This window comes from Eleutherodactylus coqui, chromosome 2, assembly GCF_035609145.1.
Source record: "Eleutherodactylus coqui strain aEleCoq1 chromosome 2, aEleCoq1.hap1, whole genome shotgun sequence".
Lineage (NCBI taxonomy): Eukaryota > Metazoa > Chordata > Amphibia > Anura > Eleutherodactylidae > Eleutherodactylus > Eleutherodactylus coqui.
In genome coordinates this window covers 263,854,072-263,877,650 of record NC_089838.1, presented here as the reverse complement: position 1 = coordinate 263,877,650, position 23,579 = coordinate 263,854,072, and the positions used below count along the sequence as shown (strand labels likewise).

Here is a 23,579-nt window from a genome sequence, read left to right as displayed (position 1 = left end):
CACACATAGCAGATTTTGGCGTGGATGCAAGCGATTTGGTGCAGATGTTGACACGAATCCACGGAAGATTTTAGCTTTCAGCTGAAGAGGTGAATCCTGCTCTAGATCCGCATCAACTGTGCGGATTTTGATGCAAATTTTCTGCTGCGGAAACTCTGCACCAAATCTGCTACAAGTGAACGCAGCCTTAGATTGATTTATCAGACTTCGCATTGTGCCATTGTGCTAGGAACATGGCAGAGGTTTACAGAGATCACCCACAGATGTATGCAAATTTGAGGCACTCATTAATTTTATGTATAATATACATACAGCAAAACATCACATCCCTGCGTATAGGATATAAATGACTGCAATAAAACAAGAAGGAGCTGTGACATACAAATAAGTGTTCCAACAGGTATTGCATGTGTGAACACCGCCTTATAATATACACCTAGCACTAGACTTATTTGGCACATACTAACGGAAATGTGCATACACCTTTCTTTGAACTACAATATTGGCTGCAACAGTTCTTATTAACAGCTCCCTCTCCCTTTACAATTTAATTATTGATGCTGGGAAGTTCATTGCCAGCTCTACTGTAATCCACTCCTTCATTTTTTGGGAAGGTAGGGGGTGGAAAAAAAATGGTTACAACATCAGTTCAAAGACAGCTGAAGAAACCAGGTAGCATGTTAGGACTTTATTAATGAATGACAGAAGTGGATTCAATGTCAATTTGGACGCACGTGATCTATTTCTAGTATTCCTCCCCCCAAGAGAGAATTCACGCTATAGGAAAGGCTATTAGGATTGCTGGCGACTGGGGATATTCCCTGCACTCTGCAGGACAATGGGCTTCCTGTTTCTCAGGGCTCAAAACTTCCAAGACAATAATAGACGAGAACCAGGGGGCCTGTCCTTAAAAAGCATTTACACCGTGTGAAGAAATGCCTGACATGACATTTAACACACATAAAGCATGTAGTTGACTTTACCAAGCAAAAGCAATAAACAACTCCTGAGCACACAAAAAGCACCGGGACCCACCAAGAAAACTACTGCTTACGAGCGCTGCCAGTGTGCCCATTTCCCTTTTAATGTACCTCTGGTTTACATATTGAACACTGCAAAAAAAGTCAGAAACAGCAGAACGCAAAAGTTGATAAATCAGTGATGTCAGTGTCCAATATGTGCCCTTTTCATGCGCATCTCAACAGATTCAACGTACACATTGAATTAAATGGACAACTTAATAGGAATATATATCATTAGCAATAAACCCATATCTTAGCAAATGGGACTGCCATTTGTATGGACTGCACAAAAAAAGTCAGGATCAACATTGGGGACTAATAGGCTGAACTGGATGGATGTGTGTCTTTTTTTCGGCCTTACATACCATGTTAAACACACGTAAGGCCCCCTGCACACGGGCGGAAATTCTGCGGCGGGATTCCCCGCAGAATTTCCGCCCGTACACGCCTGCATAGGATTGCATTACAATACGCAATCCTATGCAGACAGCCGCGATTTGTCTGCGCGAAATCCCACGCAGAAAACAAAATCGCGGCATGCTCTAATTCTGTCCGCCGGCTTTGGTCTGCGCATGTGCCGGCTGCCCGGCAGCCGGCACATGAAAGATCCGGGGGCCGCGGGAGCAGGTGAGTGACGCGCTGCTCTCTGCAGGGGCTCAGGTCGGGTCCGCTGCAAGAATTCTCGCAGCGGGATCCGACCCGGCCGTCTGCAGGTGGCCTAAAGCTATGAACAGAATCTAGTATTCTTAGTGGGAGCAGAATATACCAAGTCCTGCAGATAAAAGCTTATGTATTCCTACAGCTTGTGCCACGGTGACAGATCATCATGATCCTCCTATGGCCATGTAGACTTGGTCCAAAAAGGTCTAAAACAAAAGGGTTAGGCCAAGATACAGACTTTATAAAAAAAAAAAAGGATGCCCCGTTACAATTGCTGAGCTCAGTCATTGGCTGCAGCAGCCTGTTTATAAAAGGGTCACCCACAGCCGCTGGCAGAGGACGAGCAGGTAGCGCTGAGTACGAACTGTTTATTATGTTATGCAGACAGGGGGATCCGTGTTTATAAGGAAGCTATTGTATCTTATGCCTCGTTCAGGCAGATCACCGCTGAGTGGGGAGCGCTAAAATGAGCGAACCAGCAGGGATTGTTATGCTGGTTGAAAGTGAGCGACCAACAAAAGGTAAACAAATAGTAAACGATGGCTTTGCATTTAGACATAACGATTATCGCGCATTTCTTCCTAAAAGGTACTTCTGCATTCACACAGAAATTATATTTCAGAGAATGGAGGCCAAGCGCTCCGTCTCGCTGCCACCTGCCCAAGGCCACTCACTGCAAACAGGCAGTCCTCCATAGATCAACAACTGCCTATTTACATGGGCCGATAGTCGCTTGGTTCTTAGGGGAGCTAAAAAAAGCAAGCAAATCGGACTAGTGAGCGATCTGTCGGTGGCCGTATGGACACGAGATCATCAGCGCCTAAATGTGCAGTTTCCAGAGATTATTAGGGCAATAATCGCCCCACGTAAATGTACTTTTAGTAGAATTCAGTTAATGAAGACAATACCTTGCACAAACCAAATTGGGACTCCATTATTTAAAAAAAAAAAAAAAAAAAAAACTAAAAATATGCAACCCATGCCAAAGATTTCATCTGGCAGAAAGGATTGCAGTAAACTCTGCATTAAAGGCAGAGAGGGTAATGAAATGCTGAGTCTTGCCACTCACAACTCTGATCCTGCCTCATCCCTTGTCAGACGCAGAGTCTTCCTCCCATTCCTCTAATGACTTCATGCTGTCTGGACCTGTCCCCATAAAGAACAGGGATAGGCTCAGGCATTTCTTTGTGATTCTATTAAAAGCTCTATTAATGTCATGACTGATGTGCTAGATAATGGGGCTTTCAGTACTTTCTATTAAAATATAATACACCAGTAACTACAACATGTCGTGGACAACGCTTCCATATATAGGACGTCCGTTTAGGGATAGAAAAAGGATTCAGAACACGAGCCAAAAATGTAAATATAAAGAGAAGAAAAAAAAAAAAGTGATAATTTGTTAAAGGAACTATATAACATCTGCGGCTAGGTTCACATGTGCATTGGAGCCTCCGACACAGGTCTGACATGAAGTTCCAGAGGAAATAGTGCTATCCAGTAAAAGCTTCTCCCAGCCTGTTGGTAGCCAGACAAACCCCATTATAGTTAAAGGGGTTGTCTAGTTGCAAACTATTGATGGCTTACCCGTAGCTGTTCTCTGACTAAATTTCTGCAGGAAGCAAACAGCTCCGTTCCCACTGCAGAGGCCAGGCATGGTATTACCGTTACAGTAGTGAATAGTAACTTTGCCTTTAATACCAAGTGTGACCACTACAGTGGGAAAGGAGCTGTCTGCTTCTAGTAGAAATTAGCTCAGCACATGAGCACATCAGCCAGGCAAACAGCTGATTAATGAAGGTCCTGGATAAAGGATCCCCAATCTACTATTGATGACCTATCCTGAGGCTTGACCAGCAATAGTTTACAACTGCACAACCCCTTTAATGATAGGGGGAATTCAATGCCGTCTGGGTCAGCATATGCCGGATCTGGCACTTCAAGTTTTTCTATTTGGCGCCAAAGACAGAGCCAAACAAAACCAGCGATGGCAATGTGAACCTAGTCTGAGCAATGTTGTTAGCAGTTTCGTCGTTCATGACCTTCGGCAACCCTAAAGGAGAGCTCCCTCCATGTTTTTTCAGTTTTGCACAGCTTCTTTCAGTTGTCCGATATCCATGCCTAGGTCTAAGCAATACACTCAAATATAAACAACCAAAACAGCACATTTGGTTGTATGTGAGCAACAAAAAAAAAAAAAAAAGTCTATCCGCCCTTAGGTTTAGCGGTTTGTCTTCTACACAATACACAAGAGGCGCAGAATGCAGTTTACTATCATCTCCGGCAGGCTGTCTAATGGCTTGGTCCCCAGCCCCCCCCCCCCCCCCCCCCCCCGACTCTACTGAATTATCTTTTAAGCCAGTTTGCAAACTAATCAAAGCTCAATTTAGGAATACATGTAGACTACAAAAGTCAAACAGTGCCACATTTTTAATAAAATATTACAAAAAGATGATTTTTAGCTTAAAATACATGTATTAAAATACATTTTTATCTACAGGTGTCCATAGACTTTAAATAAGCGCAGTAAAGCATAACTGGTGATGAGTGAACCTGGCATTATACCTGTGACATTGCCCCCCTACCTGCACAGTCAGACTAAGCTTCTTGGCATACAGTGAACAATCAAACCAAAAACCATGCCATAGCCTTTCTGGGTGTGATACAAGTGTCAGATATTGTACATACCTGAGACATCCCCAGCAGTAATACACAGTGACCCTGAAGCATCCATTTCAGTGTATGAATCCGAGAGATCTGGAAAAGAGAAGCAGAAAATGTAATTAACCTATATACTATTTCTAGGTCAGAAAATGAAGACTGGAAAAAAATAAATAAAAAACAAAAGTTGTTGTATTGCTAATTGCAGTGGGACAATCTGCGTGAAGTACGAGCGCATGCAGTGGAAATTTTCCACACCAAAATCTGCAGGACTGTTGCAAATTTTGGTGAGAATTTCACTCATTACATTGCGATGCATGACATCCGTGGAGGACATCAGTCACTCCTCCACAATAGATAGAAGATGCTGAGGATTTGAAAATAGCTAAGCATGACAATTTTCTACTAGGAATTTCTTCCGCCGTGAGTGAACAGGATTTGTTAAGACCCCATTTACTTCCATTGTACTGTACTTTGCTGTGGAGTTTTGGCACGCATTCCACAGCCAAAATTGTGCAAAAAAAAATTCTGCTGTGCGCGAAATCACTGTTAGGGCTCATGTCCACTGGTGTTCATCACTGCATATTTCACCGATGTTGCACGGCTGCGTGATATGCGGTGAGTGGAGTCAATTGACTTTCATTGAGCCATGCACGTGTGCGTAGATACACACAAGAAATAGACCATAACATGCTCCATTTCTCTGCGTAGCACGAGCCATATACTTTTGTATAGGCAGAGTATGCAAATGCTGTCCATATGTAATACATTGCATATGGGCAGCGACTTCATATGCCACCCTGCTATGAAACAGAGCGAGGAATTTACTAACCACCTCGGGAACACTTGCAGCGGTTTAATCGGTAACGGCCATGGACATGAGGCCTTATAGCTACATAAGTCGGTAACTTACAGCCAATGTGAAAATCACACCTATCTCCATATCAGTGCAGCTTCAGAATCCTCCTCAACACACCTCAAGTGTGCAAACGCAGTCTTTGGGCTCGTTCACATGAGCGTATTTGCACTGTGTATTACCCGAGCAATATTTGCATGTGTAATACGCTGTGAATAGAACCCATTTATTTTCAATGTGTTTATTCTCATTTACCCATGTGCTTGTGCGAAAACATACATGGCAAGTCTGATCTTGGCGCATAGACGCATCATGAAAGCCCATTGAAATTAATGGGTGTGCGTGAATGCATGCAGGAAACTGGGCAAACTCGCTGCGTATGTACACTGAATCCATGCAATTTTGTGTGCCTTTTTTTGCATACGCAATTACGAAGTGTATCTGCGCACACAAACACGCAAGAGCAAAATTTGTGGGTGTAAATGATTTTCGGTCGCATAAATACAGCTGAAAATGTGCTTGCGCCTCTGTGAACCGGCTTCTACTGTCAAATTGAGGAGCTCCTGATGGAGCAGTTGGGAGGTTTAGAGGGATTGTGTCAGGTTTAAAATCTTCACCACCAACCTTCAGATTGGAGATAAGTGTTCAGTCGCTGGGGGTCTGATCACTGGAACCCACAACAATCATGAAAACAGGGCTCCCGTGTACCCCCATTTGCACAGAGCAGTGGTCGCACAAGTATTGAGGGACAAGTATTGTTCAAATAGTTATTGGACAGAGTTGTTGGTGTGCTTTTACACACAGCACTTGTTCACATTTGGGTTGCTGAAGAGCACACCTCCCAAAGTTTATTAGATAGTCAATGAAAGACAAACATTGGCAGGTTTACACCAAACTATAATCAACCAGCCACTATTTATAGGTGAGCTGAAATGACAGACTAGCGACTACGGATTATGGCTCATTACCCTGTTGGTGACCACGTCTACAAGAAACAACTATCAGTTCCATTCACTCGAATGAGCGATTGCTTTGGGAGACAGTCGTTCTGTGTAAAGCCACCCTAAGTAACAGATCCATGGAGACCATCGCCATAATGCGTTTCTCAAGCAAACTCAATTTCGGATCTCCTCAAACCTTGGAATACATGCACATAATTAAAAATATTCAGATGCAGAGAACAAGTCGGAACGCTTACAGGCGAGGGAAGCGGCCAGAGCCTTTATACAGCATCATTAAAGTAGGTGAAAGTGTATAGGCAGGACCAATAAAATGATAGATTACATTATAACAAAGCTTCAAAGACCATCTGAGAAACAGGGGCCCGTCTACAATATTTAAAGCCTAATAAAATGGTACATTTCATTAAACCAAGTACCCAGTGCTGTCTCATCCAAGTAGACTTACTGGACTTCCCTACAATTTATGAGGCTTCCAATCGGGAATCCGTCAGACATCACTGTGATTGGCTTGTATCCATTTCCAATAGCGAAGGTTGACAAATCTATTTCATTAGCAGGAAATTGTTATCAATGACTAATTACTGGCACCAACTATTTCAGTCATATAGGTGTGCACCTACAACATCCTAAGGCCTCTTTCACACGGGGACCTATGCTCACGTAAAAAACTTTGGTTATTAAAACCAATGGTTTCTGCGCAACATCATAAAGTTCCCATAGGAAACCATTGGCACTAATAGCCGCAAGTTTTTTTTACATGCGTGATTTTTGCACAGATAGGTCCCAGTGTGAAAGAGGCCTAAAGGCGTTGTCCCACTAAAATATTTATTTTTTTATAGTTAAATTCAGCCCGCAATGTTAAAACGTAGTTTACACTTATTAAATAAAATGCTTCTATCCCTGGATATTCCAGGACTAAATATCAAAATAGAGACACTTGCTATAAAAGCGCCTTTGTGTACAGTCCACTACAGTAATTGTTCCAAAGTGCTCACACCTACTCAGTCTTTCTTCTCTTCGGTATTGCTTGTCTCACTCTTATCACTTGCTTAGCAGCTCTTCTGATATTAGAGAAGACGCAGCAACTTCAGAAGCAGCCGCTCACCACACCAGGGATCCCTCCACATACCCAGAGAAGCGCAAGACCGAGCATGTGCGACCACCCTGGAACATTTACTGGAGGTGGACACAGAATAGAAAGAGCAGGTGAAGCTACTCTACCATCAGTCCTAAAATAACTGGGGACAGTAAAAAAAAAAAAAAATTTAATAAGTGTGAGAGCAAAAACAACAAAAAAAGGGGGTGGGGGGGGGGGTTAATTATAAGCTGGGGTTTACTAGAATTAATAGTTTTCATAGGATAGCTCCTTAAAGAGGTTTTTCAATAAGCAAGAGGTTTTCAAAAATCCCATTGATGTATGTGGAAGTTCTTGCATAGAGGTCTAGATCTATTTGTTATTTGTACTGGTTAAGGGTCCCAGCTGATGGCCTTACTACTCGAAATCATTCATCAAAAGAAAAAAAAAAACAAAACTAAAAATACAACTTATAGGACATACAAGACACCTTTTTGGATACGGTAAAAACTGTATCAAGAGCCACATAGAAAAAGGCGTATGTGCTTGTGACACAGCTTCACTAGATCTACTTTTTTGCATGCAGCTTTTACTATATCCAAATCACCCTAAAAGCTACTACTTTCACTCTGTCGCCTTGTACTTCATGGGAATACAGATTATATAGAATACAAATAAAGTTAGAGACTGACAGCCGGTCTCCCACTGCAACACTGGGGAACAGTAAGAACACCTATCTCTATTGTTAACTCCTTATACGCTGTGATCAATGTTAATTGTGGCATGTAAAGGCTTCACATAAAAAGGGTGTCATATAATCGCGGATGGGTTGCCAAAACAATAGCGTCCAGGTCTGCTGTCGCCTGTGATCATTATGAGAAGTGATAATACATTGCAGTACAGAAGTAATGCAATGTATTATCAGTAAGATCATAGCATCGCACGTTCCAGTCAAATGTAAAAGAAAAAGGCAAAAACACTAAATTTTTCCACACTTTCCTCCTTTTAAAGCCGGGTCCATGCCAGCGCAATTTTATCGAGTATTTACTGTACAAAAAGTGGGAAACTACTAATTATATATATATATATATATATATATATATATATATATATATATATAGTCGGACCTGTACACACCTGCAGAAGAAGAAAAAAATGTATCAAGCCATTTGTGCTGTATGATTAAAGACGTACCCCCCCCCCCCCCTTACAAAACTTTATTTGTCCGTGTCGACAGAAAAACATTAAAAGGTTATGGTTTTTCGAAAAGTGGAGATGAAAATCCACAAAACGTCCTTAGGTCCTAAATATACTGAGTCACAAAGGGGTTAACTGGCACAATGCAGCGATTCCTCAAGTTACAATATTTTCAACATACAATGAGCTTTCCTATGCCATTGTAATTTGAAGCTACATTCAACATGCAGCAAAATGCCGCAGACAATCATGAGATCCCTGATGTGATTTACATCTTCCAGCAGATCTGTCTTCCATGTAAAAACTATTTGTATTAGTTATTGTTAAACTTCACTCCCCCCCCCCCCCCCCCCCCCCCCCTTATTTTGCAATGACAAATTTAGGGATTACAAAACAAGTCCTGTACTAGATTCCCATAAAGTTTTGGTCTCCAGTTATAATGCTTTCAACTTACAAATATTAATTGGTTCTGGGAGGAACGTTGTAACTTGAGGGAACACCTTGCTGATTTCATGTGAAAAAGCTTGTTGCCACTATTTGCACCTGTGTGCATCTATGATGTAACCTTCCATATGATGGATTAAATTGTGTTCTTGCACCACCTATCCGAGACGCTGCACCTTCTAATTCCTGTATGTTCCTGGAAAGCAGTGCTGAGCCTCTTCCTTTTCACCTTCTTTGAGGGCCAAGATTAATAAGTTGATCGTATGGAACATTTTTAACAAGACCTTTCTTGCTTGTATTGTCTCCATCTGCCAGTCATCGCTTGGAGAGTTGCAGCTATAGCACCCCAAATACAGCTGGTCTGACGCACACTTTGAGGAGAAAGGGCAAGAGCCACCACTGTAGGTGAAATGTGGTTCTACATGGTATCTAATTAAAGGGTTTTTCTGGGGCTAAGATTGATTACCTGTCCTTAGGATAGGTCAGCAATATCTGATCGGTGGGGATCCACTACCCAGGACCCCCACCGTCTGAAGTGGTCGCACGCTTACCCGAGTGCCATGGCCTCTTCAAACAGCTGATCAGTAGAGGTCCCAAGCAGTGGACCCCCCACCAATCCAATATTAATGACCTATCCTGTGGACAGGTGATCAATATCTTATCCCTGGAAAACCACTCTAAAATGAATGGATGACCATGTATACACACATTCACTGAATGACCACTGTTTGTAGTGGCAGACCACTCCAGTTAGTAGTGAAGGGGGTACCATGATGTCCATATTCCCTAACACAGCATATGGATTGGGGTTGCTTTAAATGGCACAAACCCTTTGAAGGGTGATCCCAAATAGTCTTATGCCATAGAACAAGACAGGAGTCCAAGAACAGGTCAATGTGAGCTGCATGGTGGCTCAGTGGTTAGCACTACTGCCTTGCAGTGCTGGGGTCCTTGGTTCAAGTCTGACATCTGCATGAAGTTTGTACGTTCTCCCTGTGTTTGAATGGGTTTCTTCTGGCTACTCCAGTTTCCTCCCACACTCCAAAAACATACTTAAGATGAATTTAGAGATTGTGAGCCCCAATAGGGACAAAACCTACTATCAAGTGATATATAGCATATCCATATTCTACAGCGCTATACAAGTGAAGAAAATAAGTAATGGCATTTGAATTTGCAGGCATGTAAAGTATGTGACTGCAGCACTGTTAGTTATACAACGATGCCTATATAAAGCTGTGATACTAGTTTAAAGGAAAGATGTGAAATTTGCCATGCATTTAATAAAAAAAAGTAGGAAACTCCAAGCTAACCTAACATATCTAACCAGTGCATCAAGGAGAATAATCCTCAAGACAGAATGTGTAACGCAGGTAACTGCAGTGGCTCAGCCCAATGTCACCAAGTCCCCACTGGATCCCTGCTGGGAGCGCGGCACTGCCTGCAGGGTCTACATCCCCTCCTCCTGTTACACCCACCCCCTCCTTTTGTCTGTAGCATGTAAAATTTCAACTGCCCTGACCACAAAGCAGGCTGGAACATGGTGCTGGAAGGATAAGGTTACACGAAGCCTTTAAATGCTTCATAGTTACCATACTTAATTACCCACATTAACATTCTTGAAGTTGTTTATTCCTGCAGGTTTCCTTCCTTCCTCCCTCTGCTACTGAAGCACAAGAAACTTTGTTTTAACAAGTTACCCACATTGTTCCTTCTGCATTAGAGAAAGGAAAATCCTTCAGCTTCAGAAGAGTATCAGAGCATAAGACGACTTACGAATGTCTGAAATGAATGTCAGCAGGAAATCTAAGAGACGATCATTACCAATTCTTAGTTCCCGTGTCTTATGGAAACTACCAGCGAAGTTCAGTAAAGGGAAGCTCTGGCGAATACCGGATGATCGCAGAGTAAATATTAATTAGGGGATCATATTCTTAATGAACGCACACCATAAGTCAGCGAAAAGGAGTTTGTACAGCTGTATGGCAATTAGTAAAAGGTGAGCAAGCGGGATCTGCAGGCCGTAAGAGCTTACTTCACATGTTGCGGTCAGATCACGCTTTTCCAAAATGGTTGCAAAAATGCTGCGCTTTTGCCATGATTTTGGAAAGTTACTGCAAAACCCATAATCACAATGGTGTGAATCAGCCCTTAAAGGGGTTGTCTCGTGAAATCAAGTGGGTTTCAGCACTTCTGTATGGCCATATTAATGCACTTTGTAATATACATCGTGCATTAATTATGAGCCATATAGAGGTTATTCACTTACCTGCTCCGTTGCTAGCGTCCCTGTCGCCATGGATCCGTCTAAATTCGCTGTCTTCTGGCGTTTTTAGACGTGCTTGCGCAGTCCGGTCTTCTCCCTGGTGAATGGGGCCGCTCGTGCCGGAGAGCTGGTCCTCGTAGCTCCTCCCCGTCACGTGTGCCGATTCCAGCCAATCAGGAGGCTGGAATCGGCAATGGACCGCACAGAGCCCACGGTGCACCATGGGAGAAGACCCGCGGTGCATCGTGGGTGAAGATCCCGGCGGCCATCTTGGTAAAAGAAAGAAAGAAGTCGCTGCAGCGCGGGGATTCGGGTAAGTAATAAACTTTTTTTTTTTAACCCATCCCTTGGGTTTGTCTCGCGCCAATGGGGGGCCTATTGAATGGGAAAAAAAAAAAAACGTTTCGGCGTGAGACAACCCCTTTAAGAGGGGTTTTCCAGACATTTACTATTGATCTATCCTGAGGAAATCAATAGCCGATTGGCAAGGGTCTGCGCTCGAGATTCCTGCCGATCAGCTATCCTCAGGCCCACTGTCTGTGCAGCCGAGCTAGACGTCCGCATAGGGTCAGAGCCGGAAGTGGAATAGCTTCACTCACATCATAGTGAGCTGGTGTGATCGCATGGCATTACGTCACTACATTTGAATGATAAACATTGGGGTTTATTGACTAACTGGACCGTTCTGTTTTATGTAATCGCCCCTTTACACGGGCCGACAGTTTTTCGAACGGCTGCAGAAGTGCTGACTTCAATGCTAAGGTCATTAGCGCTCATGCAGAGTGTTTAAACTGAAAGACTTGCCTCCAGCTCGCAGGCTTCTTGTCCATTTCTTGCTTTAGTGCATTTATACAGAATGAGATGCCAGTGAGCCAACAAGGGATTTTTCTCTTTAAGTTGACAAAAAAAAAAAAAATCAGCTAAACAAAACAGCAAACGGCAAGTGAGCGATTTTTTTTTTTTGCATTCACACAACGATTAATCGCTCAAATTTGTTCATTTGACCAAATATTGAGTGATAATCGTTACATGTAAATGAGCCATTAGTTAATGGGCTTTTAGCCCTGTTAATTACAACAACAGAGGAGTCCATGTGAGTGAGCCCTAATTTAGTTAGACAGTGTAAACTTGGACTAGACAGTCTTAAAATGCACCAGATTTATGACAGCGGGTCTACCGATTTTAAATCTGTCAAAGGGCACCCCTTTGGAAAAAAAAAAAAAAAAAAAAGAGAAGATTGTCTGTAAGTGTCTAATGTACAAAGTAGATGTGGTGGAAAGCATGCTTAAACGTTTTTTGGAATAATTCACCAGAAAACTTGTTTTCTATAGCCAATAAACCCCATTGTGCATGGTGTCAGTCAGATAACAGCTACTGGTACCATGTGAAAGACATAGAATTGTAATATAATTTGTCCTGGTAATTCCGTTTATTCTTAAAGAGGTTGTCTCGCGGCAAACCTTGAAATTTTACCTTACCCCATTCCCCCTGTCATCCCCCTGGCATAAAATAGCACATTGAAGCGGTTTTTAAACCGCTTGCTACTCACCGATCCGACGAAATAAGGAGTTTAAAAAATCTTCTCCCAAAGATGGCCGTCGGTCCTTTCCCAGGGATGCACTGCGGTTTTCTCCCATGGTGCACCCCGGGTCTTCTCCCATGGTGCACCATGGGCTCTGTGCGTTCCATTGCCGATTCCAGCCTCCTGATTGGCTGGAATCGGCACATGTGACGGGGCGGAGCTACGATGACGCGGGACCAGCTCTCCAGCACGAGCGGCCCCATTCACCAGCCAGAAGCACGGACCGCGCAAGCGCATCTAAAAAAAGCAAGAAGCCAGCGAAATTAGACGGAGCCATGGAGACGGGGACGCTAGCAACAGAGCAGGTAAGTGAATAACTTCTGTATGGCTCATATTTAATGCACGATGTACATTACAAAGTGCATTAATATAGCCATACAGAAGTGTATAACCCCACTTGCTACCGCGAGACAACCCCTTTAAATTTTAGCAATTAAAAAACAAAAAAGAAAAAAGAAAAGACTGTCACCTTCTTTTAGCTAAGCTTATGGGCTAAAAGTAGGTGACCCACAGAGTCTGGGGATGTAAGGGTTAGACTTGCCTCCCTCATCGTTCCCCGGAATCAACAATGGAAGCCGATGCTCAGTGCATTGAGCAGTGCTGTTCAGTAGTCCACCCATTATTAAATTAAAATAAGCAGACTTAAGTTCGCCGCACAATGTGCTGAGCAGTGGATTTGGCGCTGACACCAGGGGGCAAGTAGAACACTTACATCCCCAGACTCAGCGGGTCACCTACTTTAAGCCAATAAGTTTATAGGGCTAAAATTAGGTGTCAGATTCTCTTTAACCCTTTGCAATCCAATTTTGAATTCAGGGTTTCCTAGGGGGTCTTTTCTTTCTGCCATTATACAATTGCGCCATCTGCTGGCTAGAGCCAGTACTGTGGTATTGGACATGCTGGAGAGGCCCTCAAGAACATAGCAGCCAGTAATATACAGTAAGAATACCCTGCCGGATGTCTTCCGACATCAGAGCTGTACAGGCTTTAATCAGAATGTCTTTAGACGTCAGACAGTGGATTGGAAAGGGTTAAAGGTGTTTTCCAGGTCTGAAAATTTTATTATATATATATATATATATATATATATATATATATATATATATATATATATATATATATATATATATATATATATATATATATATATATTCTATCCTCAGATAGGCCATCAACAGCTGACTGGTAGGCCCCTACAGGTCAGCTGTCTGTTGAGCCAATGTCATGGTGTATGAAGCAGGAAACAGCTCTCCATGTTGTAAAGCGGCCCATGTAGTGTTATATGCACTGTGCTCATGTATTTCCATAGGCGCTGCAGAAGGTATCTGCTTCTTGTTCAGTTCACTGCAACAGTGCACGATGGACAGTTGATTGGCGGGTGTCAGAACATCAACCCTCCTTTTCTAAAGGCCCATTTAGACACAACGATTATCGCTCAAAAGTTGTCTTTTGAGCGATAATCGTTGTGTCATTTACATCGCAAGATGATCGCTCAAACATTGACCTCCAGAGGATGCAGAGAACAAGTGGGGGGGCCGCTTGTTCTCTGCATCCAGCTGATGCCCGCTGAGAGTGTCCAACTGTCATACAGCCGAGCGCTCCCAGCAGAGGATGCAGTGGTTTGGGGAAGCTCCTTTAAATATTCAAGACAAGCCCTTGAGTTAGCATTCAAATAACACATCACTAATAAAAGTATGGTCCCCAAGTTCTGATCTCCAGGACCACAGCTGAAGAAGTGATAGTAGCCGTTCACTTGTACACATGGGACATATACTAATGGACTGACCAATGAAGAATTCCTTTAGTACACAAGCTCAAATCATATGAGCTTTACTGGTAATTGCCAAGCTGAACATGCAAGTTTAGGCGTAGCCAGGAAATTCGAGCCATATAGTGAAGGTTAGTGGTGCTTATGTAACAGCACCCCTAAAAGGATCACACTAGAAATATTACAATAAAAAATACAAAAAAAATCAATTAAAACTATGTAACACTAAGCCAAAGAAAAACTAGTTTGTCCTCACCACCTCTTATCCTCTGCCCTGCTTCTGTAGTCCGGCTGGGTATTCACTCAGTGATGTTTCGTGTAGTCCACCACGAGATTCAGCAGAATAATCAAAAAAAAAAAAACTTATCACCAACGGTAATATGTCTAACAGCTTTTCTTCTCTTGGTCTTGGGTGACCAAGGTCTTGCGACCGAAACGTGTTCCCTCTTTGTGACAAGAGAAGCTGTGGCACTCTTCTTCTCGTCACAAAAAGGAACACGTTTCGGTCGCAAGACCAAGAGAAGAGAAGCTGTGACACTTTAATAAAGGCTGAAAGTTTCATATTACCGTTGGTGATAACTTTTTTTGGATTATTATGTAACACTAACATGGAAAAAAAAAAAAAATCACTGCCATAATAAATAGCGCCACAGTAAAAGGACGTCTTGACATAACACCGAAATATTTCCAGGGATGACACAGTTCAACTAAAAGGGAACCTTCACCAGACAAAAAAAATTATTTGAAAAAGCAAATGCAAGTGATCTTGCTCAGCGTAAACATGACCACCAACAGGGTGACAAGCGGTAAGTCACCAGTCCTTTTGTTTCAGCTTACCAATAAAATAGTTGGTGGTTGACCAAAAGTCACTTTGGTGTAAAGTCATAGTTGTTCCTATCTGAAAGACTTGCAAGGGAATTTGTATGGAGATCCCCTCTATGAACAATATCTTTGCAACCAAGTGAACAATCATCATTCTGTGTAAAAGCAAACAAACGACTGTCGCTTCTACGCATCAACCAATTTTCCGAGCGACCATTTGAACAACAGTTGCACAGAAAAAGTACCTTTATAAGGCCGGCTGCACACGAGCGTGACGGGCACCGCCGCGGAATATTCCGGGCCGAAGCCCGTCACGGCGCCCCCCAGAGACCTTATACTTTCCAGCGTATCCGGCGTCTTCGCTCCCGCATGACGCTTCCCCGCCCACCGCCGCAGCGTCACATGACACACCCACCAACGCGGCCGGCCGCGTCATGTGACGCGGCGGCGGTAGGCGGGAAAGTGTTTTCACGCTATCTTCCGCTGTGTTACAGCGGGAGATAGCGTGAACAGACGGCTTCCATTGACTGCGGCAAATAGAGCATGCCGCGGGTGAGGACGGGAGATTTCGCGGTGCGGAATTCTGCGGTGGAATTCCGCACCATGTGCCCTGAGCTGTTAGGTTCAATAGAAACTAATAGCAGCGGGCAACGCAGCGGATTTTCGCCGCGAATTACGCAGCGGAAATCCGTTCGTGGGAAGGAGGCCTAACTAATTCAATTTGAAAGTTGTTCAGTGGTGGGTAATTAGAGGAAGGCCTACTTTAACCTCCAGCGGAGACGATCCACCCAACCTCTCTTTTCCAAGTCCAGCAGCCATCCTTCCTCTGGCTGATTTGTTTGACTAATGGAGACAGCGCAATTAGTTCAGTGAAATAATATTTACACAAGGAGTAAATACGGTATTTTGGGAGGTTGGACCTTTGTCAAATGGACAACGTTTACAACGGAACATTAGACGTTTGTTAAGGAGAATAAAAAGAGTGCGCTCTCACAGGTCTGTTTAGGAAAAGAATGCCACTTCATTAATTTGGGAGCACAATTTAGATGAGACTTCTAGGAGGGAGTATCCTTCAGTAGCAAGGGATCAGCTAAAATCTACGACGCAGAGATGTCAGGGTGGTGGCAGTCATTTTTCCGTACAAGAAAGTGACGTATCACCCCTTTTGGGATGCAGCGGGGTAAAAGACTTTGACATTCATAATAGCATTAGAAACAATGGCATTTATCGCAAGCTCCATATGCATCAATACTCTTCACAAGACTGCGCCATTTTCCCCCCAAGTACACTGTATTCCCCCAACAGGCATGGCCTTTTTTGGGGGATATAACGTAGGCTTCACTGCTCATTCTAACTGCACTAACAGCTTGCAGGTACAACAAGTATAGTCGAAACATTTCTTAAAAGAGAATCTGTCATAATGACAGACCCATTAAAGTTAAAGGGTCCAGTTAAAACATGTCAGCAGGTGCATCTGCTGGAAGCCATCTCTACTGACATAAATACAGAAGGACCACATCCGTGGCTCATTTACAACAAAGTCAACTATTCTGCAAGAAAATTCATATGGGTAAACGCTATCATAACAGCGCAAAGCATTAACACATGTCCATGACAAGAGAATAGGCAAACCTCTTGCATTTCCATAAAGGAAGCTAAAAATTAGTGACCGCCATTCCTAACGAGGTGACCAGCAACTGAGAAGTGTCACCTCATTTTACCTAGTGACACGATGGGAAGATTACTTATCATAGTTGTGTAGGCCCCTTTACATGGGCTCATAATCGGATACGAAGGCTTGTGAAAATGTTCGTTCACCCGATTATTGCCCTGTGTGAAGGGGGCAGCAATCAGCCTACAAACAGCTATTTGTCAGGTGATCACATCTTTTAGAAATTATATCCAATTTTGGTCCAAAACAGTTCACTACTCAATAACTTGGCATGCTAAAGACTTGCACTACATGCATACGATTCCTTAGGAGGCAGCATTCAGATGACTGCGCGAGTTGTACCAAAGATTCTCGGGCATTTCGGATAGCACACAACCACCGCCCACGTGCTGTCCAAGCTGCCCGGTATGGCATGGGTCATTCTCGTCTGTGAAAATGGACAACGGGACAAGAATAGGACATGCTGCCATTTCTTTAGCAAGGATAATTGCTGCATGCGAAAGATCACTTGCTTGAATCACTTGATAGGCTATAATGGGTCTGTGTCCATGTACTTAAGGAATATATATTCGTGCTAATGGGCTCTAGAAGACACAAGGCTGGAATTTCTAACAGAGAAACCTGGCTGTCACCTTCAATAAACAGAAAGTACGGCACATTTCTATCCAGTTTAGACCAGAGGCACGAGAACAAAACCTCATCCTTGTTAAGGCTGGATTCTTTTTTTCCCCCCATGTGTTAAGTTTTATATGCAGTCTGCATGTCCATTTTTTTTTTAGATTTTATTTCAGTATATCATCCTTTTTCACGTCCACAAAAACATATAAAATAAAAAAAAAAAAAAAAACAGAAAATTTGCCCAGTTCTTTTTTATGCACTTCGTATTAATTGAGTAATGAAAACAAAGCATCTGATCGCCTTCTATTTTTTGCATCCAAATTGACATGAAAAAACTGGTATCATTCACAAATCAGATCAGAATACTACATGCCATGCGTTCGGGTAAAAAAAAAAAAAAAAAAAAAAAAAAAGGGCGAGTCTTGCCACAATGACTATTAAGGGTCTGTGTGCTATTTGTTTCTTTTACTCGGACAGCACACAGACTGAACACACTTGTTTGCTACTAGCCATAAAAGACTGACAGGGACAGACACTATGAGACAGACTTGTTTTGTCTCCATGTCTCACACACTGATCACTATGGTTGGGTCCCGCTTCTGTCCTGCCAGTTTCTGCAGAGAAGACTGAAACCAGGATGGAACCAGCACTGGATTATAAGAACAGTGTGAAAAGAGCCTTAGCCAACGCATCATTCACCGTGTGTATAGAGATCATGACAATGGTGTTAGCCAACATAAAACCTGGCGGGCTTCATAAACCAGGAGGTACAATTCCCTGGGTCAGCAAGCATAAGATGGACAACCGCATAACAGCCAAATTCTTCTTCAAAAAGGAAAAACAAACCTCCATAGAAATGCCACTAGTAGATTAGTGTATTTTGCATTGCTCACCAAATAAAAACTAGATCTGTAATAAAATATTTCTTCTTAAACAGGATTTAAGGCCCATTTACACAGGACAAATGTTGGGTAAACGATGCCCGGCGCTCGTCCCCGCATCTACTAGCACTTGTGCTGCTGCATGGGAGCGACTATCGCTGGCTCACAGCGGGGAGGCTTGAGGAGATTTCTCTCCTCGCTCTCCATTGACTTAACTTAGCGGCTGTTCAATACTGAACGGCTGCCATTTACATTTACACTGAGCGCTCATCGTTCAGCTCCTCGGCCAACGTTTATGCAGCAATGAATCATTGTTCATTGTAAATAGCAGCTGTTCAGTATTAACCCCTTAATGACGCGGCCCTTTTTCTTTTTCCATTTTCGTTTTTTCCTCCCCCCTTTAAAAAAAATCGTAACTCCTTTATTTATTCATCGACGTCGCTGTATGAGGGCTTGTTTTTTGCGGGACGAGTTGTATTTTTCAATGGTGCTATTTAAAGTACCATATAATGTACTGAAAAACTTTTAGAAAATTCTAAGTGGAGTAAAATGAAAAAAAAAAAAAATGACATTTCACCATCTTTTAGTGCGTCTTGTTTCTACAGTGCACGGATGGCAACAAAAACGACATGATAACTTTATTCTATGGGTCGGTACGATTACTACGATACCAAACTTTGTTTGTTTTTTTTTTAACTATACTCTTTTTTTCAAAGACATTAAATTTTTTTAAATTATTTTCTGCCGTCATGTTGTGCGCGCGTTAACTTTTTTATTTTTCCGTTGACGTAGTTGAGCAAGGTCTCATTTTTTGCGTAATGTCCTGTAGTTTCTTATAGTATCAATTTGGAATGTATACGACTTTTTGATCGCTTTTTACTGCGTTTTTTCTGGGAGACAGGGTAACTAAAAAAATGCATTTCTGGCGTTCTTTATTTTATTTTTTGGACGACGTTCACCGTGCGGGAAAAATAATGCGTTACTTTGATAGTTCGGACTTTTACGGACGCGACGATATCAAATATGTATTTTTATTTTATTATTTAGATTTTTTAATAGATATGGCAAAAGGGGGGGTGATTTAAACTTTTACAAGTTTTTTTTTTTTCAATTAAAAAAAACTTTATTTTTACATTACTTTGAAGCCCCCCTGGGGGACTTTAAGATGCGATGCTTTGATCGCTCCTGCAGTATGACGTAATGCTATAGCATTACGTCATACTGCTTTTTGACAGGCAGTCTATCAAGCCACCCCACGGGGATGGCTTCATAGGCAGTCTGTTAAGGCAGCCCTGGGGCCTTTCATTAAGCCCCCGGCTGCCATGACACCTGCACGGCTCCCCCGATCTCACCGCGAGGGGGGGGGGGGGGAGAAGCCGTGTGATGTTCGGGGGATTTAAATGCCGCTGCATTTAAATGGTTAATATCTGCGATCAGCCGCGCGGCCGCTCGCGGCTATTGCCCGCGGGTGTCAGCTGTTATAAACAGCTGACACCCGCACTGTATGAAGAGAGGTTGCCACGCAACCTCTCTTCATACATACCCCGCGGCTCCATGACGTAAATGTACGTCATTGGTCGTGAAGGGGTTAAACGGCCGCTAAGTTAAGTCAATGGAGAGGGGCGGGGGAGCGCGAGGAGAGAAATCTCCTGCAGCCTTCCCGCCCCCTTGCTGGCCGCTCTGTGAGCAAGCCAGCGCTACTAGCTCCCGTGCAATAGCAAGGGAGCAAGTGTATGCAGGGATGATTATCGGGCATTGTTTGCCCAACATTTGGCCCGTCTACATCCATAGCCATACACAATACTTCTTATTAGCAGAATACAATGTAAACTATTCAATTAGCCATGCATGCATGTTTTAAAGAGGGCATAACCCAGTGCAAAAAGACAATTGAAATGTTAATTTCCAATGGGGAACAAAGGACTAGAGGGCTAGTTGGGCAACTCCCGTACACCTTAAATTTATTGGTGCAAGTGGCTGAAATGTATCAAACAAGTATGGCCAGTATGTCAGTACATGCAATGGTGCAGGTTACAGAAGATAGCAATGGTGACACAATGGTCGGCACTGCTCATCACACAAGCCTATATTATCTCACAGCCTTGGTTGCTGGACAAGGCCAATCATTTCCACCCTCACACAAATAGAAAAACTACAACCTTCAACTGAGGTTAAAATGTATAAAGCCCTCGTTTTCTATCCAGTGACAAGTTAGCCACAGTAGCGTCCTAGACAAGCCGCCACTCTTCTAGAAAAATGAATGTTATGCTATAGATTTTCTGTTGCAGAAATGGCTGCACGAAGCCTTAGTGTATTACAATAGCAACAAAGTGAATGGGAAGTTTCAGAATCTGCAGCGTAAATTGACTCGTCGTGAGGATTTTAAATCTGTCAATTTATGTGGCAGATTTTCAGAGCATCTCTCACTTCTTCAAACAAGGGTGGAAAATCTGCTACGTGTGAATGTAGTCCTAAGGTGCAACACAAAGCTGAAGACGTAAGTACGATGACATAAAAGAACCACAATTAAATTGTATGCACTCACCCAGAGGTTTTTGCTCAAATTTTGGAGACAGACGAGAATATGGAGGTGGAGGAGATTCTACAAAAAAGAGAGAAACAAATTGTCAATCAAACAGAAAAAGAGGTTCCTACACAATAAAAATTCTGCAATTCAGTACATTCTGGCAGCAGATATGGGCTAGTTTCTTAAGAATGGTTTTGGCAGGCAGCAACCTGTGGCCTGAAGGTGGCCACCAACAGCCTTTTTAATGGAAACATAGCAAACCCTGTAGTGATATAGCCACTTACTTGGCACAATGAAGATCTTTTTTTCTTAAAGGGAACCTGTCCTATAAGCACAAATTAATTTTATGAGTTTTTAAGCTGGGGGCCGAAGAGTCCAGAAATGTGCCTTTTATACTTATCTGGCTCCCCCTTCCCTCGTTGACAGCCCTAGAAACCGCCATTCGGTCTGTGCATCGGACTCCTCTATGCAGTCCACACGCACACACATATACAAAAAACACACACAAACCACACACCCCAGAAATAAGTGTGATGCATGAACTGAGCACCAGTTTTCACGACTGATAGTGAGGGAACAGGGAGCCAGGTAAGTATAGAAAGCGAACCGCACCCCCGCACTCTTTCGACCCCCTGTCTTCAAAACCCATAAACTTAGCGCTTATAGGTGATGACAGGTTTTCTTTAACACTCAACTCTCAGGTGTAGTGCAGACCTAGACTGATTGAGCTGGCCACGTATTGAGTGAACCTACAGTGCAAACCAAAAAGAACAAGGTTTTCCAGACAAGACAAACTGCCCAGAACATTAGCGCCCGACAGCAATCTCAACGACTGTTCCTGTGCCTTCACACAGGGGCAGTAGTAGTTCAGTGAATGGAGGCAAAGCATGGTGGAGATCTCTTCTGGCCACCCGCCTCCAGTCACTGAACAGGCAGTCATTCAAAGATCAACTGAGTGTATACTGAGCGGAAACAAAGCAACCAATGGGCGATTTCTCACTTAGTATCCTGTCAGGTCCTGTATTTACACCGGACAACCATCAGTCCCAATTCACTTGTTTGTGCGACTTTTCAGCAGATCATTGGCCCGTGTTAAAGTAACCTAACTAAGGCTAAAGGACCAAGATAATTATCCAATCATTAGATGCTAAACTTTCCCAATCACTGTGCAGCAAGTGAATGATCAGCAATAATTCACTTCATCGTTGCTATATCACATACATGCAAGCCCTATGATTATTAAAACATGTTTGGAACAGTGATCACGTAAAAAGAACCATTATTCCTAGGTGGCCCAATCAGACAAGATCCAGGCCAAGTTCACAGTATGAAGACTAAAACAGAAATATGGTCTTTGGTCAGATTTGAACCCAGAACTTCTTTTTAGAGTACATGCCTGCTCCTCCGAAAAGATTGGGGGGCCAGCAGGGGCCCCACAGGCCCCCGAATCTTTTCGGGCAAGCAGGTATGTACTCAAAAATGCCCGTACTCGCTCGAGTAATTTCCCTTAACGAATACGCTCGCTCATCTTTAATCTTTAAGTCAGTCACTCACCATATATGTATGTCCCAATGTAACAATGCAGATTGCACTTTAGTGCTAAAAGTACCACTGCACAACTGTTACACAGACTTATAAAAGTCAATGGAAATCCCAGACAAGGCAGAATTTGCAGGATAATTATTCTTTTTAAATTGCAAAATGAGGGCTCTACAAAATGTACAAGAGACAGAATGCACTGTATGAAGAAACGGAAAAAAACAAGAGCGAGAAGGTTGGGGTAGGGTTTGGTCTGTCTCCTCCAGCTCATTACAGAATACTTTTTTTTTTCTCTCTAAAAGAGACGAGATGCCATTTCCTAGGACAGAGTGGCTGAATGAGAGCAGGAGGGGAGGGGAAGGGGGTAGTGGTGACTGCAGCTTTAAGAAAGCAGCTGTAATTGGCGAGATCTCCAGATAAACAGTCATTCTGGCGCCAGCAAAAAAGCAAACTCTGTATTATCACCACTCCTACTCCTCAACAGCAGAGGGACCTCCTCAGGAAAGCAGCGCTGAGAGTGATCTGATTTCAAAGAGAAAGCAGGCCAGACCAAATAACAAACTTCAAACTCCCTGATTCCTGGACTCTTCTACTCCCCATTAGAGAGGACTCGACCTCATAAAACCATTACAGGGAAGAATGGCTTTATCTCACTGTCTGCATTCAACAACTAACACAGAGCAGCTAATTCTACTTACTACAGACAGAGCCGAGAGTCATTCCCCCCTCATTCCTTTCTGTCTGCATCAATATTTGCAACAGCATCAAAATAGATTAACATGTGCTTCATCGATAAAAGGGGCATTTGTCCAGGGACTTGCATACACTGCAGAGTTCAGAAGTGCAGAAAACATTAGAGAGAAGAGGAAATGCCAATGTTTAAAGTTACCCTTTTAACATTGAAACAAACTTTCTTTACACTGAAAATTCTTATTTTTCCCATAAGTTCCTATGTAAGGGTACTTTCGCGCAGCAGCCCCCCCCCCCCCAAAAAAAAAAGTGATTGCTGGGTCCCAACAACTAAGCA

At 43.0% G+C, this 23,579-nt stretch overlaps 1 protein-coding gene across 1 annotated transcript in view; it reads right to left on the bottom strand.

Annotated features, from left to right (window-relative positions):
- The window catches only part of SMAD6 (SMAD family member 6), a 55,833-nt gene that overhangs the window by 11,618 nt on the left and 20,636 nt on the right, over positions 1-23,579 (bottom strand). The window contains exons 2-3 of the mRNA XM_066592926.1: positions 21,032-21,088; positions 4,371-4,439 (exon numbers count right to left, since the gene is read on the bottom strand). Coding sequence (XP_066449023.1) covers positions 4,371-4,439; positions 21,032-21,088 — 126 coding nt within the window. The remainder of the gene's footprint in view (positions 1-4,370; positions 4,440-21,031; positions 21,089-23,579) is intronic.